Source organism: Poromitra crassiceps, assembly GCF_964638095.1.
Source record: "Poromitra crassiceps genome assembly, chromosome: 2".
NCBI lineage: Eukaryota > Metazoa > Chordata > Actinopteri > Beryciformes > Melamphaidae > Poromitra > Poromitra crassiceps.
The window spans coordinates 45,773,677-45,789,506 of NC_139624.1; the positions used below are offsets into that span (position 1 = coordinate 45,773,677).

Sequence of the window (15,830 nt, forward strand, 5' to 3'; positions counted from 1 at the left end):
ACATAAGATAGACATAGGCTAGACCTGGGGAAGAGGAGAGACAGGAACATAAGATAGACATAGGCTAGACCTGGGGAAGAGGAGAGACAGGAACATAAGATAGACATAGGCTAGCCCTGGGGAAGAGGAGAGACATACAGAAACATAAGATAGACATAGGCTAGACCTGGGGAAGAGGAGAAACAGGAACATAAGATAGACATAGGCTAGACCTGGGGAAGAGGAGAGACAGGAACATAATATAGACATAGGCTAGACCTGGGGAAGAGGAGAGACAGGAACATAAGATAGACATAGGCTAGACCTGGGGAAGAGGAGAGACAGAAACATAGGCTAGACCTGGGGAAGACAAGAGACAGAAACATAAGATAGACATAGGCTAGACCTGGGGAAGAGGAGAGACAGACAGAAACATAAGATAGACATAGGCTAGGCCTGGGGAAGAGGAGAGACAGAAACATAAGATAGACATAGGCTAGACCTGGGGAAGAGGAGAGACATAAACATAAGATAGACATAGGCTAGAACTGGGGAAGACAAGAGACATAAACATAAGATAGACATAGGCTAGGCATGGGGAAGACAAGAGACAGAAACATAAGATAGACATAGGCTAGACGTGGGGAAGAGGAGAGACAGACAGAAACATAAGCTAGACATAGGCTAGACCTGGGGAAGAAGAGAGACAGAAACATAAGATAGACATAGGCTAGGCCTGGGGAAGAGGAGATACATAAACATAAGATAGACCTGGGGAAGAGGAGAGAGAGACAGAAACATATTAGGCTAGGCCTGGGGAAGAGGAGAGACAGAAACATAAGCTAGACATAGGCTAGGCCTGGGGAAGAGGAGAGACAGAAACATAAGATAGACAATAGGCTAGACCTGGGGAAAAGGAGAGACAGAAACATAAGATAGCCATAGGCTAGACCTGGGGAAAAGGAGAGACAGAAACATAAGATAGACATAGGCTAGACCTGGGGAAAAGGAGAGACAGAAACATAAGATAGACATAGGCTAGACCTGGGGAAAAGGAGAGACAGAAACATAAGATAGACATAGGCTAGACCTGGGGAAGAGGAGAGACAGACAGAAACATAAGATAGACCTGGGGAAGAGGAGAGAGAGAGAGACAGAAACATATTAGGCTAGGCCTGGGGAAGAGGAGAGACCGAAACATAAGCTAGACATAGGCTAGACCTGGGGAAGAGGAGAGACAGAAATATAAGATAGACAATAGGCTAGACCTGGGGAAAAGGAGAGACAGAAACATAAGATAGCCATAGGCTAGACCTGGGGAAGAGGAGAGACAGATAGAAACATAAGATAGACATAGGCTAGCCCTGGGGAAGAGGAGAGACATACAGAAACATAAGATAGACATAGGCTAGACCTGGGGAAGAGGAGAGACATAAACATAAGATAGACATAGGCTAGACCTGGGGAAGAAGAGAGACAGAAACATAAGATAGACATAGGCTAGACCTGGGGAAGAGGAGAGACAGAAACATATATGTAAGCTAGCTTTCCATTTAGGTCTTGTGTTAGGCGAATACGTAAGCTGTGTGTGTGTGTGTGTGTGTGTGTGTGTGTGTGTGTGTGTGTGTGTGTAGCCCCTGGCAGGCAAAAGAAACAGTTTAAGGACAACATTAAAACTGGTCTGAAAAATTTTAACATCACATCAAGCAACTGGGAGCACATTGCATTAGACAGGCACTCGTGGAAGAAAGCCGTGCAGGAAGGAGCTGCACGGCACGAAAGGGAACTCCAGCGTGTCGCAGAGACAAAGCGACAGCACAGCAAGGAGAGAGAGAGAAAGCCTCCACCACCACCAACCACCACCACTCAGCCCTGCCCACACTGCACCAAAATATCTGGATCACAGATCGGCCTCTACAGTCATCTGAGGATCCACAAGTAGACGACCCAACAGAGGAGGACAGTCATACTCGTTCCGAGTGACCGCCGATGATGGTGTGTGTGTGTGTATGTGGGGGGGGGGGCGTGAGACAAGATCATCGAGAGAACAATGGTTACTTGCCATAGAAGAAGTAATCATGTCTTATACCATGGTCTGGGTGAATACTTGTTTCTGATTGGCCGGCAGGTGTGCATCAAAATCACATAATGCACACGTGGTCCGGCAACAACCCTCTATTTCAAGTATGCAGATGACACAGCTATCCTCGCACTGCTCAATAACCAGGACTCTCTCTCCGCCTACCATCACTCCATATCACACTTCTGCACATGGTGCGACAATAACTTTCTCCACCTCAACATCCCAAAAACCAAAGAACTACTCTTCAGCCCCCCCAAAACACCGGACCATCCCCCCAGTCTCACCATCAACGGACAGAAGGTAGAGGTGGTGGACTCCTTCAAATACCTTGGAATCACTATAGACAATAAACTCAGTTTCAATCAGCACACCATGGACATTTACAAACGTTGCCAACAGAGACTCACAGCCATCCGCAAACTACGTCACCTCTCAGTCCAACCCCATCTTCTTCTCCTCCTGTATCGCAGCATTGTTGAACCGGTTCTCCTCTACTGCACCATCTGTTATTTCCACATGCTCACAGTCACCAATAAGAACAAACTCCTAAAAATAACACACTTAGCCAGTAAACTCATCGGTATCACCACTCCCAACCTATCTGACTGTGTCACCTCATCCATATCCCGTAAAGCACGCACCATCACGCGTGACCCAGACCACCCACTCCACCAGCACTTCACCCTCCTCCCCTCTGGCCGTAGGTATAGACAGCCTTTGTGCAAAAAGGCCTGCTTTGGCAAAAGCTTTGTCCCAACTGCTATAAGAACTTTAAATATGTAACCCTTCTCTCCTGCTTACCATATGATGTGATGTGTTTTTGTCTCTGCTCGGCTACTCCTATGTCTCAAGTGTTGTTCTTTGTACCCTTTTATGTCCTTAATGTTTGTGTTTTTGTACGCACCGCCTGTGAAAAAGAATTTCCTCTTTGAGGACAATAAAGCTATCTATCTAATCTATCTATCTATCTATCTATCTATCTATCTATCTATCTATCAGTCTAATCACATGTTGTAAATTCATGCTCTCCCCAACCTGCACAGCTGTTTAATCAAACAGCACAGTAAACATTTGTTCAACTCGCTACCTCAGCTTCTATTGAGCTGAGCGGACTAGCTTCCTGCACCATACAGGCTCGTATCCAAGGTTCCTCCTAATTATGGAACAGCAAACAACATTTCCATTGCAGGAGAAGCTGACGGGATGCTAACGCTTACAGGTATTAGTCGGTTTCCAAAGTGTTGCTAGGTAAACAGTTATGGCTTGTGAAAAACTTTATATTTGTATTGCTTAACTTGCACCAAATTTTTTGCAAATGCTTTCATTTTAAATTGTTGTGAAATGACCATGGTATAAGCGGGATAATCAACTCCTAGGTGTGCGTAAATGCAATTTTAATGCACTTCGCGGCTTTGGGTGGTTCTTCGCCTCCACGTCGTGCATTAAAATCGTTTAACGCAAACCTACATGTAGTCGTTGATTATCCTTTACATGTAATCTGCTGGTGGACGTATTTCTTTCTTTCTAGCGGTGATGAGTAAATATTATTACAGATGATATCAAGGGGAAATGCCCATTCTATGATGCACACAAACAGTTGTGGGAGTCACCGTGCAAAAGGCAGTTTAGGGACGGAGAGCCTTTGGGTGCAACATTGCATTTGTTGGCAGATCTGCCAGCAGAAGCCAGTGCAGGACACAGGCTCCAGCAGCTGATCACTTATCAGAAGGCAGTGCAGGACACAGACTCCAGCTGATCACTTATCAGAAGGCAGTGCAGGACACAGACTCCAGCTGATCACTTATCAGAAGGCAGTGCAGGACACAGACTCCAGCTGATCACTTATCAGAAGGCAGTGCAGGACACAGGCTCCAGCTGATCACTTATCAGAAGGCAGTGCAGGAGACAGACTCCAGCTGATCACTTATCAGAAGGCAGTGCAGGACACAGACTCCAGCAGCTGATCACTTATCAGAAGGCAGTGCAGGACACAGACTCCAGCTGATCACTTATCAGAAGGCAGTGCAGGACACAGACTCCAGCTGATCACTTATCAGAAGGCAGTGCAGGACACAGACTCCAGCAGCTGATCACTTATCAGAAGGCAGTGCAGGACACAGACTCCAGCTGATCACTTATCAGAAGGCAGTGCAGGACACAGACTCCAGCTGATCACTTATCAGAAGGCAGTGCAGGACACAGACTCCAGCAGCTGATCACTTATCAGAAGGCAGTGCAGGACACAGACTCCAGCTGATCACTTATCAGAAGGCAGTGCAGGACACAGACTCCAGCTGATCACTTATCAGAAGGCAGTGCAGGACACAGACTCCAGCTGATCACTTATCAGAAGGCAGTGCAGGACACAGACTCCAGCTGATCACTTATCAGAAGGCAGTGCAGGACACAGACTCCAGCTGATCACTTATCAGAAGGCAGTGCAGGACACAGACTCCAGCTGATCACTTATCAGAAGGCAGTGCAGGACACAGACTCCAGCTGACCACTTATCAGAAGGCAGTGCAGGACACAGACTCCAGCTGATCACTTATTCGGAAAAGATGTTTCCATCTCCAATTTTGTGCATTAACTCTTTTTCGAAAAAGGCAAAGACCAACTCAAGCAAGCATAGAAACTTTTTTTTTTGCTAAATTTAGGATGTTTTTTGTTGTTGTTCTTTTGCCGTTTCCATCAACCTTTTCTAATGTGATACTTCAAAATGTGCATCAAAATAGGTTCATGGAAACACGGCTACAGAGAGAGAGAGAGAGAGAGAGAGAGAGAGAGAGAGAGAGAGAAAGAGACAGAGAGAGAGAGAAAGAGACAGAGAGAGAGAGACAGACAGAGAGAGAGAGACAGAGGTAAATAAATGGACCCAGAAGCCAAGTGATTGCGTCACACAGTAGAGCTAGAGAGATACCACAACAAACACACAGCGTGAAGCCCAAACAGCCCGGGCAGGAGCCAGCAGCTGGCCCTTATCTCCTCTGCTGGAGTTAAGGCATGGGAGGGGAACTGGGGGGCACTGACCTTGAGGCAGCTGCACCACTCCTGTGCTGAGGCCTGACACCACGTCCGCAAACAGGTAGTCCTTCACCGGGTAGGACGGCAGCCATGTTAGAATGGGCAGCACGGTCAGAGCCACCGCCTTGGCCTTCGCCGATGAACACCTGTGGAGAGAAAAAGGGGGGAGGGCGGGAAGGGAGGGTTATTTTGTCATATTAGTCTTACGGTAATCATTTCATGATTTAAAGAAGCGATAAGTGTGAGATTGTCACTGCCTCATGGCTAGACCTGTGCCGATATGAAGACTTCATAGTACGATTAGGGGTGTGCCATATCATATCCTTCCTTATCAATATATTGTTACAATTCATATTGATATTGTCATCAGAAATTCAACGTGATATTGTGATAATGGCAATATTCCAACTTGTTGATGTAACGACGGACAGGACCATCTTGCGAACATCGATGTAAAACAAATGTGGGCCAGGGAAGTAAAGTGTGTGTGTGTGTGTGTGTGTGTGTGTGTGTGTGTGTGTGTGTGTGTGTGTGTGTGTGTGTGTGTGTGCAACAGGTATCTCCAGGACCACACACACGGTGAAAACAATACCAGCCACACACTGTCAAGGGTTGGTAATAAGCAGGTTTAACAGGGTTGACAGGGCTGTTGGTCAATTACTTGTTCCCCCTGCTGTCCCGGTCACGGAGTTTCACCGTCAGGACGTAGTGCGTGGGAGGATCACGCTATTCCCCCAATTCCCCTCCCCCTTGAACAGGCGCCCCGACCGACCAGAGGTGGTCGCTGCACTAGCACTAGTATATATATACATGTATATATATATATACAGTATATATATACAGTATATATATATATATATATATATATATATCATGATATGACTCGCATATCATTCAAAATCACATCTTAAATAATCAAATTGATGTTCATCCCAAAAATCAAAACTTTTCAAATCATACTCCTACCATACCTCACTTTGTCAGAGTTTTTAAATAAAACTAGGAATCTCACGCGCGAGGGGTGGAGAGACTGGAGATGATGCGCCATGGCTGCACTTATGGAAATCGCCTGCTCCGTGGGCTCCCAAAATCATGACTGACAGACAGACAGACAGACAGACAGACAGACAGACACCGCTCACCCACCTAGGCACCATCGTGCAACTGTGCGCCATCAGCTAATACTACATCACAGTTGCTCAACATCATGGATGACATTACAACTTCCTGAGTGACATCACAGTGGTCACAGTTGCTCAAGTGACATCACTGATGACATCGCAACAATTACTTGAGTGACATCACTGATGACATCACAATTGCTCAAGTGACATCACTGATGAAATCACAATCTTGACAAACACTGCCGCCACCCACCCACCCACTTAGCCAATTTGAACTCAGATAAGATGTGCTCGTTACCATCCGTTTAGAAAAAAGAATTGTGTGTCACGATATGACCAAATCATCACAATACGATTCCGCTGAAAGACGATAAACGGTAATATTGAATTAGGTAATATTGAATTATCGCCCCTGGGTGTGAGTTGCCATTGCTTGATGAATTCAGAGGTCAAATGTGTAGTAGCTCTGTACTCACTGGAGCTGCTGTGCCAGTCTCTGTCGGAGGGAGGGGGCGCTGCTCTGCCTGCGGTGCAGCAGCTGTGAGCGGAGGAAGGTTTCGTCGTAAACCGGTCGTTCCACCCGGTACACGAGCGCAGCCTCGCCATCGTCCCGGGCCATCGCTTCTTCTTCTTCATGCTCCATCACAGCGGCAAGATGGCTGGGCAAAAACGATCCGACGCTCTGCTGCTGTTTAGTCTCTCCGCCGTCTCATCTCAAGTTTAACTTCTTCGTTCCTTTGTTGACGCCAGCTTTTCACTCTCCCTCCCTCGTTCTCTCTGTGCACTTCCCTTTTCTGCTCAGAGGGAAAGAGGAAAAAAGGACAGTCAGTTACAGCCTCTGTGTATTTTGGCTTTGACTAGTGGGACTGCGCCAACTGTTCAGTACAGTAAGCAGTGATGATAACCCACAAGGTCTGTGTGTGTTTTGCATTTCTGCATTGATAAGAAGGGCTTTATTTGGATTTAGGAGACTGCCCCCTATGAGTCAATGTTTTATCCGATTATTAAGACCGCGGCCAAATATTTGCTCAGTGTGTGGAGTGACGGGGTTTTTGACGTTGTCTTGTAGGCTACATGCTGCACATGATGTGTGTTGTTCATGCAGGAGTTTGCTGAACTAAACCAAGTGGGGGAAAGGTTCATCTTTATATGTCAGAGGGTCAGAACACAGCACAGTCAGCACACTGAACTTTACACTGCTAGACTCCTGCAAGCAAACTAGGTCTCCATCAAATACTCAATTCAAACGGTGGAGGTAAAGAAATCGCTCTTTGTCCTTTTGAGGGGTATTTCTTCATATCCATGTGAAAGCACAAAATTTGTCACAAGGTAAACTTATACAAGTTAGACACAAACTGGCACCGTACAGTAACAAAGGAGAAGGTGGATAACCCCTAACAAAAATTCACTATAATAAATAGAAATAGCCTGAAATGATTAGTCCATCAACAGAAAATGAATCGATTATAATCTTGAAAATTATTACTCGAAGTTATTAGGCCATCAAGTAAATGTATTTAAAAAAAACTGCTTTGTACTCTGTTTCAAATCATTATAAATTGATTATTCGGTAACACTTTACAATACTGTAACACAAAAATTGGGTAGTTACTGAGGAACGAGTCAGGAACGAACCATTAGTTCATGATTAGTTCATGAATAGTTAATAGGTAGTTCCTTAATGGTAGTTACTTGAGAACTGACCATTAGTTACCATGTAGTGTTAATGGTAAGATAACAATAGTTAATGGTAAGATAATAATGAAGTAATGATTAATTCCCTAGTAACAACTAAGCATGAAGCCCTGCTTTACTTGAGGGGGCACAGACATGGTAACTAATGGTAAAGTAATCATGAACTAATGATTAATTCCCTAGTAACAACTATGGTAACTAATAGTCTGTTCTTAAGTAACTACCCATTAACTACTCATGAAATAGCAGCAAAAAATTAAGGAAGTAATCATTACTTACTGGTTCGTTAACATGGTAACTAATGGTCAGTTCCTAAGGAACTACCATTAAGGAACTACCTATTAACTATTCAGGAACTAACTATTCATGAACTAATGGTTAGTTCCTGACTAGTTCCTCAATAACTACCCATTTTCTGTGTTACAGTATTGTAAAGTGTTCCCGATTATTCTCTCTCTCTCTCTCTTTCTCAGACTAAGACTTTCTCAGAAAATTTATAAGAATCAGTTTGTACTCTAGTAACTTGTGATGGGCATTTGTCCAATTCATTGGTGGGGAAATCGATAAATTAATCGATAATGAAAATAATCGTTATATAGTTTCAGCCCTAAAACGGTGAGTCTGCAGTACCCAATGGTTGAGTTTACAGTCTCCTATGGTATCGCTATGATATTTGTATAGTATTCTTATAGCCTATATTTAATACTTTTTTGTGTTTACTGTTTTACAGTTTCTTGAATGTACTTATTTGATATGTTAAGCACTCTGGTCAACTATGGTTGTTTGAAATGTGCTATAAAAAATAAACTTTGCCTTGCCTTGCCTTGCCTAGGGATACAATAGTTGTTTTTCCATCAAGGAAAGGTGATGTAAGTGATGATGATGTTACACATTTACATCATCTTATATCACATCCCTTTCAGATATCTGAGATAATTGTTATTTTTCTGACTAGCCTAGCCTACATGAAGCACTTGATGTCAAAGCAGCTTCATGTGATACTTCTATATTTTGTAGGCTAACAGTTTTGAGTCTCTTCTGAGTCTGTGAACCTCTCTGAGCCTGAATCTGAATGATCGCTTCAAGCTCTTCCTGTTTCCTCCGTTTAGTTAACACAGCTCGTGTGGAGGTTTCACAATTAGATGAGTAAACAACAGTAAACGGATGATTTAGAGATTGATTTGGAGGATAACTACAGGTAGGCTAGTCTGTGCCAGCCAGCCCAGGATAGCTGCTCTGCCTCCAGTATCAAACACACAGACCACCGCTCACCTCCTGCCTCCTCTCTCTCTTCTGCCTCCTGTGCTGTCGGGATGCTGCTGCTCGGGAGAAGATGTTTTGTTTTTTTTACGGCTGACAGCGGCTTCAGTTAAACTTTAACACGGGCGAAACATCCTCTGCCAGCCGTCGACATCATCAGTAGCATATTGAACATACTACACCGAAGATCGTCTATGCTCGAGAAGATGAGTCACGCGACGCTGCAACAGGAAGTAACCTGGGGGGGGGGGGGGTTTCGAATGTTTATGTTGTCGAGTTGAAACCATCTTTTAAAAGTAAACCAAAAAAAGGTGTGTGTATGTGTGGGGGGGGGGGGTCATTGGCTTTAGCTGAAGGCAGGAAATAAGCCTACTGTGAAAAAGAGTGGAATGCTGACAGGGGACGTGTGTTTTGGCTAATGGTAGCCAAGGTCATTTTTCAGTTTTTCAGATTATGAAAATGCAGATTGTAAAATTTCATGTGTCATACATGGAAACAATATCTGCCGCACTTGTGATTGGTTTTAAACAATCAATACAATCAACAAGCGATTAATTAAACAAACAACAAATTAAACAATCAACAAGACAGCAGACTCTGACGGCGTTTCTGTACTCTGAAAACACGGGCAGAGTGAGACGTCTTTACCTTCTTCCTCTCTTCGGGCAGGCAGCAGGACCGCGTACGTCACGCCCCTACGTAATGACGTCACGGTCACGGGGCTCTTCATTCCCTGCCTCTCCCGAATTTCATCATATCATGTGCATAATAAATCAACAGAGACGCATGTATCTTGGGGGACCCCAGATTTTCTCTCTAAATTGGACCCAAATCTGAGTTGTTGTTTTTATCATCATTATTTTGTCCAGAATTCAATGATTATCCTGTATCGTGTGGTAGGACAGGTAGAAAATAACCTTGCAAGGTAGCTCGATTCGCGCAAGATCTTGATGTGCGTTTGTGAAACCGAATGTGAAACAAACCCATGCATTTGGCAGCGTCAGGTTAGATAGAAAATATAATAATGACCAAAAGAGTATTATATTCTCTAATAGTGTTACAGGGTAGACCAGACGTTCATCACCTTCACACTAAATTGGCACTGATTGGGAGTGGTTTTGTGTGGGGGGTACAATGTATTAAGAACGGTGGGGTTTGTGCGCCTCTATGTGTGGTGGGGACTTCACTTTTGCTGTGAGCCAATGGCTGAGATTTGGGTATACTTGGGTACTAATTGAAGGCAGATGTGCCTCCACTACTCGTCGACTGCAACTGAGCTGAGCCCATAATTAATCCCATGGATTGACAACTGTTTGGCAGAGCTTATTTTGTAACATGAAAAAGTGATAGGATTCAGCACAGAAAGGGACACAACTACATGTTTTAGTAAAATCATTGAATCTGGCATGGGACCATCATTTAAAGAGCACCATTGGTAACTGGCCTGCATTTATATAGCGCTTAACAATCAGTAGGTACCCATTGATACACAGATGGCAGCAGGCTACCACGTAGGGTGCAATTTGGGGTTCAGTATCTTGCCCAAGGACACTTCGACATGCAGAGTATTTCTGTGATAATGATATTCTTAAGGATATGACAAAATACTGAAAAATATTGTATTATTAATTTCAAGAACATACAATTGCAACCAAATAAGTGTTATAGTTTTTTTGTCAGCATAAACATAAGTTTGCCTTCAAATGTTAAAATATGCCTTCAAATATTACCGTCGTTTGTTATACATGCTCTGTTACTTCCACACCAATCTGGGAACCCAACGGTAAAAAGAAAAAATATATCTATATTTTTCTGACGCAAGTCGAAAGTCTGTCTCGAGAGATTACTTGCACACTACTGAGGTCACTCCCCTTTTTGGAATTAACTCCTCCACCGTGGAGCCGCTTTCAGCCATGCTTGTTGTTGCTGTGCGTACATCATACCGTTGTTACACAGCATAATGGTGTGACGTCATCAACAAGTCATATATCACAATTAATTTTGTATTATATGAATATGAATTGTAACGATATATCGATAAGAATACGATATGGCACACCCATAATTGGCTGAAACGGTTCCTCGAGTAACTTACTCAAGTAACTTGACTATAAAAATGATTGACGCAAACTCTTTGCATTGACGCTTCATTTAATCAATAGAACTATATACATACAGCTCACTGTGTTTCACAAGGATGATTATTACTGTCGCACAACATGCTTACGCTGTGGACAAGTGACGTGCAGAAGACGGCGTGGATTGCAAAATGGCTCATGGAGAGACAAAATAGCAAGGGGGAAGAGAAGAGAAAATGACAGTGTCCAAATTAACCCCCCCCCCCTCCCCCCCGTCTCTATTTACTGTACTGTAACAGAAGCACATCTGCCATTTAAAGAGTGCCATTGCAACACCAAAAAGCCAGGGTTGAGCACAAAGTTACCGTAGCTTGCTAACCCACTTGTTCTGTCATGAGAGTGAGACACAGGTCCCGGGTCTTAGAACAGGACCCATGGAAAAACAATTGAAACTTCCAAATGTTTTGTACCATTTCTCATAATACACTGCCATGCTTTTTAAGCACTAGTACTGTGCACATCTAGTATGGACAGTCATGTGTATCTTCAGGTTTGAGCTGTTGGTGAATCCTCCACACAAACCGCATGAGGTGGTCTCTGCCGCGCATGGGTCCTCATGTGTACTTTCAGGTTTGCTTTCTGAGCGAAAGCTTTCCCGCACGTGCTGCACTTATACGGCTTTTCTCCTGTGTGGGTTCTGGTGTGCAATTTCAAAGCTGAGCTGAGAGTAAAACGTTTCCCGCACAAAATACACCCATAAGGTTTCTCCCCTGTATGCACTAGGAGATGGTTTGTGAGAGAGGAACTATGGGCAAAATTCTTCCCGCAGTGGACACAGCTGTAAGGTTTCTCGCCTGTGTGACTTCTTATGTGCGTCCTCAAATGCTCAGCCATCCGGAATCTTTTCCCACAGGTGTCGCAGGCATGCGGCTTCTCGCCTGTGTGGGTTTTAAGATGCTTGTCGTGGTTCCCGTGATCGCTGAATCGTTTCCCGCAAATTCCACACATGAAAGGCTTTTCCCCTGTGTGGGTTCTCATGTGGATTTTCAACATGGATTTCTGGCTAAAAGCATTCCCACAAGTGTCACATCTGAAAGGCCTTTCACCAGTGTGGGTTCTTGTGTGAACAGTTAATTGTGACAAAGAAGGAAACTCTTTACTGCAAATGTCGCACTTGTGGGTTTTCTTGTTTGGTTTTGGTTGAGTACTCCTAGTTGATCCTGCGTTCCCACACCTGGATGTTTGGTAAGCTTGGCTCAGGGCTACATGACAGCTGTGAGAGAGGAGCTGGCGGTCCCTGCTGTCTGGTTCTGATACTGCAAAGCCCTCTCTGTCAGATTCAGATGAGATGTTGGCTAGAGGATCTTTCTCCACTACATTCTGAGTTTGGTAAGGGTCTGAATACAGGGACTGATGTTCACAGTGGTCACTTCCATCACAAGCAGGAGTCAACTTAAAGATATCAGCCTCCTCCCACATTAAAGGCTGCTCTGCCTCCTGACTGCTGCAGAGTTCCTCCTCTTTCTCTTGAATCTGTGGATGCTCTGGGTCCTCTTGACCCAGACTGATGGTCTGGGTCTGTTGTCTACAGTGCTGCTGGTCAAGGAGAACCTCCTCCTTAACGACAGATGGCCGTGGGGGGTCTGAAAGAGAGAGAATCAGAATCACTTTTAGTTCCACAATATAAAAGATTACATGCAAGGAATTTGTCTTAGTGTAAGTATGTAGTGTAGCAGTCATATCAATATTCAAAAGATAAAAAGAAGATACCTAAAAGTCAAAATCACAAAAGTGCAGTCCAATACATACAATATACACGAATAGGAGTGTTAAATAGGCATTAAATAATGGTAATTAAATAATAATAATAAAAATTACAGTTCAAACGGTGCATGATGTAGTTAACAAGAGTAATATAATAGAGTAAAAGGTTCTGGTAGGAGAAGCAGCTATACTTTTAATGGAACAATTTGCACTGAGCTCCTGGTTGGACAAAGTAAATATTTTTATAGTGGTAGGGACTTGTTCAATAAGCCTGTATTTTAACAGTCCATGTACACAGTTTATTTGTCTTTTCAATATGTATGGACCTTTAACTATTATGTTGTTGTTTTGTTGTTTTTTTGCTGTTGGTCTCCATTAATACTATCCAAACATGATTACCGTATGCTAGCTGCTCACCATAGTGTTACATGAGAGAGCTGTTACACCATTACCGCGGTCAGAGACCACCGAGACCCCTCCGACCGCCTTCCCAGAGAACCAGACCCTAACCCCGATTCCCGAAGGGGGTCTCCGACCCCTTTCTCAGAGACCCAGACCCTAACTTTAAGGACACAGGGGTCCCAGCGACCCAGACCCTAAGGACCCAGGGGTCCAACACCTAACCATAACCCTAAGGACCCAGGGGTCCGACGCCTAACCCTAACCAGACCCTCCCCACACCTGCAGAGGCTGGGTGGTCGAGAGGTGGGCGGGGTGGTCGAGAGAAGAGCCAATGAAGATTCCTATCCATTAAATGGGGTTTTGCAAGTAATCTCTACAACCCCTGGCAAACTGCATTGTAGAGATTGTAGGCTACAACTCCACCCCAGATAATTGGGGGGTTTTTATGCAATTCCTTTCCATTGAATGAGGTGATTCATATTAGATGCATGCATGGGTGACGGTCAGGGAAGGAGAAGAGAAGGAAAAAAAAGCTGAGCGAGTTCTGATTCTGAGCAATTTAATTAATCACTTGAAACGTTGGTCAAAATTTAAGGCAGTGTTATGTGGTTCATTTGGATTTCAATGACTTTTCAAGCACTTTGTTAAAAAGGGGGGGCTATTTTCAAGGTATTCCAGTACTTGACAAACAAGCACTTCCAAGGACCTTGTCTGAACCCTGAATTTGACAAACCTGTTGTTGTGTGTAACGTTACGTCCAGCAACCTGCGCTGACGGCAGATCTCTTCCTCGTACACTACCAGGGTTTTTTCAAACACTCCTAATATCTCCTCAGCGGCTGCAGTTAGTCGCTCGTTGACGAACGTCCTCAAACACTGGACTGTAACGTTAGACATCTCCACTGGATTATGTGATGCACTGTACAAGCAACGCAGCTAAACCACTGAGCTATATTTATTTTATGGCGGTGAGCTAAACGCTCAATACCAACTCTTTCAGCTAAGCTATTAACTAGCACCTGTGTTCTGCCAGCGAATATCGACAATGTTTCCTTCCGCCGGGCTATATATAATGTTACACTATATCACATGGAAGTTTAAGCGCATCAGTTATTTTATTCCGTTTTATTCTTTAGGCGTATCTAAGCTATCAGACCGACAACACCATCAATAACATCAGGTACGAGCTCATATTGGATGATAGAGATTGCAAAAACGTATTTTATAATTTTACTGTCTATCGAATAACCAGAATAGACATAACGCGTCGCCGAGCGCGTCGGAATCATTTCGCTGACGGACACACAGGCACCTCCGGAAACAACATTTCTTGTTAGTTTTTTTTTTTTTTTTACTTACAGTCACTTTCAGCAGACACAATTATAAACGTTAATAGTACGCCAGACATTCATGGTAACTGTAGTGTTGCTTAATGAACAAAGGAACACTGTTCTCTTTAACAAATACCGTTTCTTAACTGCAACAAGTTATTCAGCAGGAGCGTGCAACAAACATGGCCCATTCATGTGATTTCGAATCGCACATAGGTTACGCAAAAACCACGCCCTGTGCCCGCCTACGCAGCAGTCAAGCGCCGGTGTCATGGCGAGTTTTGCACCCCCGCCGAGAATTGCATCCCCACCTTCCGGGAGCATATTGTAATGATTTATACGGAAACTTAACTGTTTACAAATGATATGATTGTCTGGGTAGACGTGATCTCCAAGCCAGGGGGTCTGTCTGTCCTGGCTCATGGAGACCGACTTTGATGCATTAGATCCGCGTGGAGGTGACTTCCATGCTTGGGGGCTCTCTTCTGGCTCGAAGCCGACTTTGGTGCTTAAAATCCGGGTACAGATGACCTCGAGACCTGGGGATCTCTCCTGGCTTTATGGAGGGAGGATGCACATCTCTGCGGTTTGTACCTGCCGAGATTTGCATCCCTGTTTTTAAGTTAAAACAGTCCCAAAATATGGTGGGGATGCAATTCTCGGCGGGGGTGCAAAACTCGGCATGACACCGGGATTGGCCAGGAGCAAGTATTTAACAGCTGGAATCTCCCACACCACAATCGCTTCTTTCGATAATAAGATAATAATAAGCACTGAGGCGGGTGGTCAGAAAGTCAAATAACATTAAAGGTCCCATACTGTGAAAATCGCTTTTGATTGGGTTTTGTGGTTTGTATAAACTTGGGGGTGTCTGTACAAGACGGGCCCAGGGGAGATTTCGTGCACTTAAACGATCCCTACCGAGGGAAAACCCAGTCCTTTATTAACAACTGAGACATGTCTCAACAAATGAAAATAAATTTGTTGCCACGCGTTCTTTCTTGCCATATTTTGTGATCGCTAACTCTGTCAACTTGCATTTTCTCCGGTAAAGAGAGCAGACAGCTATGTTTAGGGTCCGCCATGCATGA

The 15,830-nt window shown here is 44.1% G+C and overlaps 2 protein-coding genes across 2 annotated transcripts in view; both read right to left on the reverse strand.

The window, feature by feature from the left end:
* Window positions 1–9,316, reverse strand: part of slc26a5 (solute carrier family 26 member 5) — a 79,596-nt gene extending 70,280 nt beyond the window's left edge. The window contains exons 1-3 of the mRNA XM_083659437.1: window positions 9,178–9,316; window positions 6,687–7,004; window positions 5,093–5,232 (exon numbers count right to left, since the gene is read on the reverse strand). Coding sequence (XP_083515563.1) covers window positions 5,093–5,232; window positions 6,687–6,853 — 307 coding nt within the window. The 5' untranslated portion in view covers window positions 6,854–7,004; window positions 9,178–9,316. The remainder of the gene's footprint in view (window positions 1–5,092; window positions 5,233–6,686; window positions 7,005–9,177) is intronic.
* Window positions 9,317–11,551: 2,235 nt separating this feature from the next.
* LOC310794359 (uncharacterized protein) lies at window positions 11,552–14,429 on the reverse strand. Its single transcript, XM_083656351.1, has 2 exons — window positions 14,143–14,429; window positions 11,552–12,886 (listed from the first exon to the last, which is right to left on the reverse strand). The coding sequence occupies exons 1-2, from the start codon at window positions 14,303–14,305 to the stop codon at window positions 11,790–11,792; spliced, it is 1,260 nt and encodes a 419-aa protein (XP_083512477.1). The 5' UTR covers window positions 14,306–14,429; the 3' UTR covers window positions 11,552–11,789.
* Between the last annotated feature and the right edge of the window lie 1,401 nt (window positions 14,430–15,830).

Coding starts and splice junctions, on each gene's coding strand:
- LOC310794359 (XM_083656351.1), bottom strand. CDS start 14,305: ATGTCTAACGTTACAGTCCAGTGTTTGAGGACGTTCGTCAACGAGCGA. Junction 12,887..14,142: donor AACGTTACACACAACAACAG/GTTTGTCAAATT, acceptor TCTCTCTTTCAG/ACCCCCCACGGCCATCTGTC.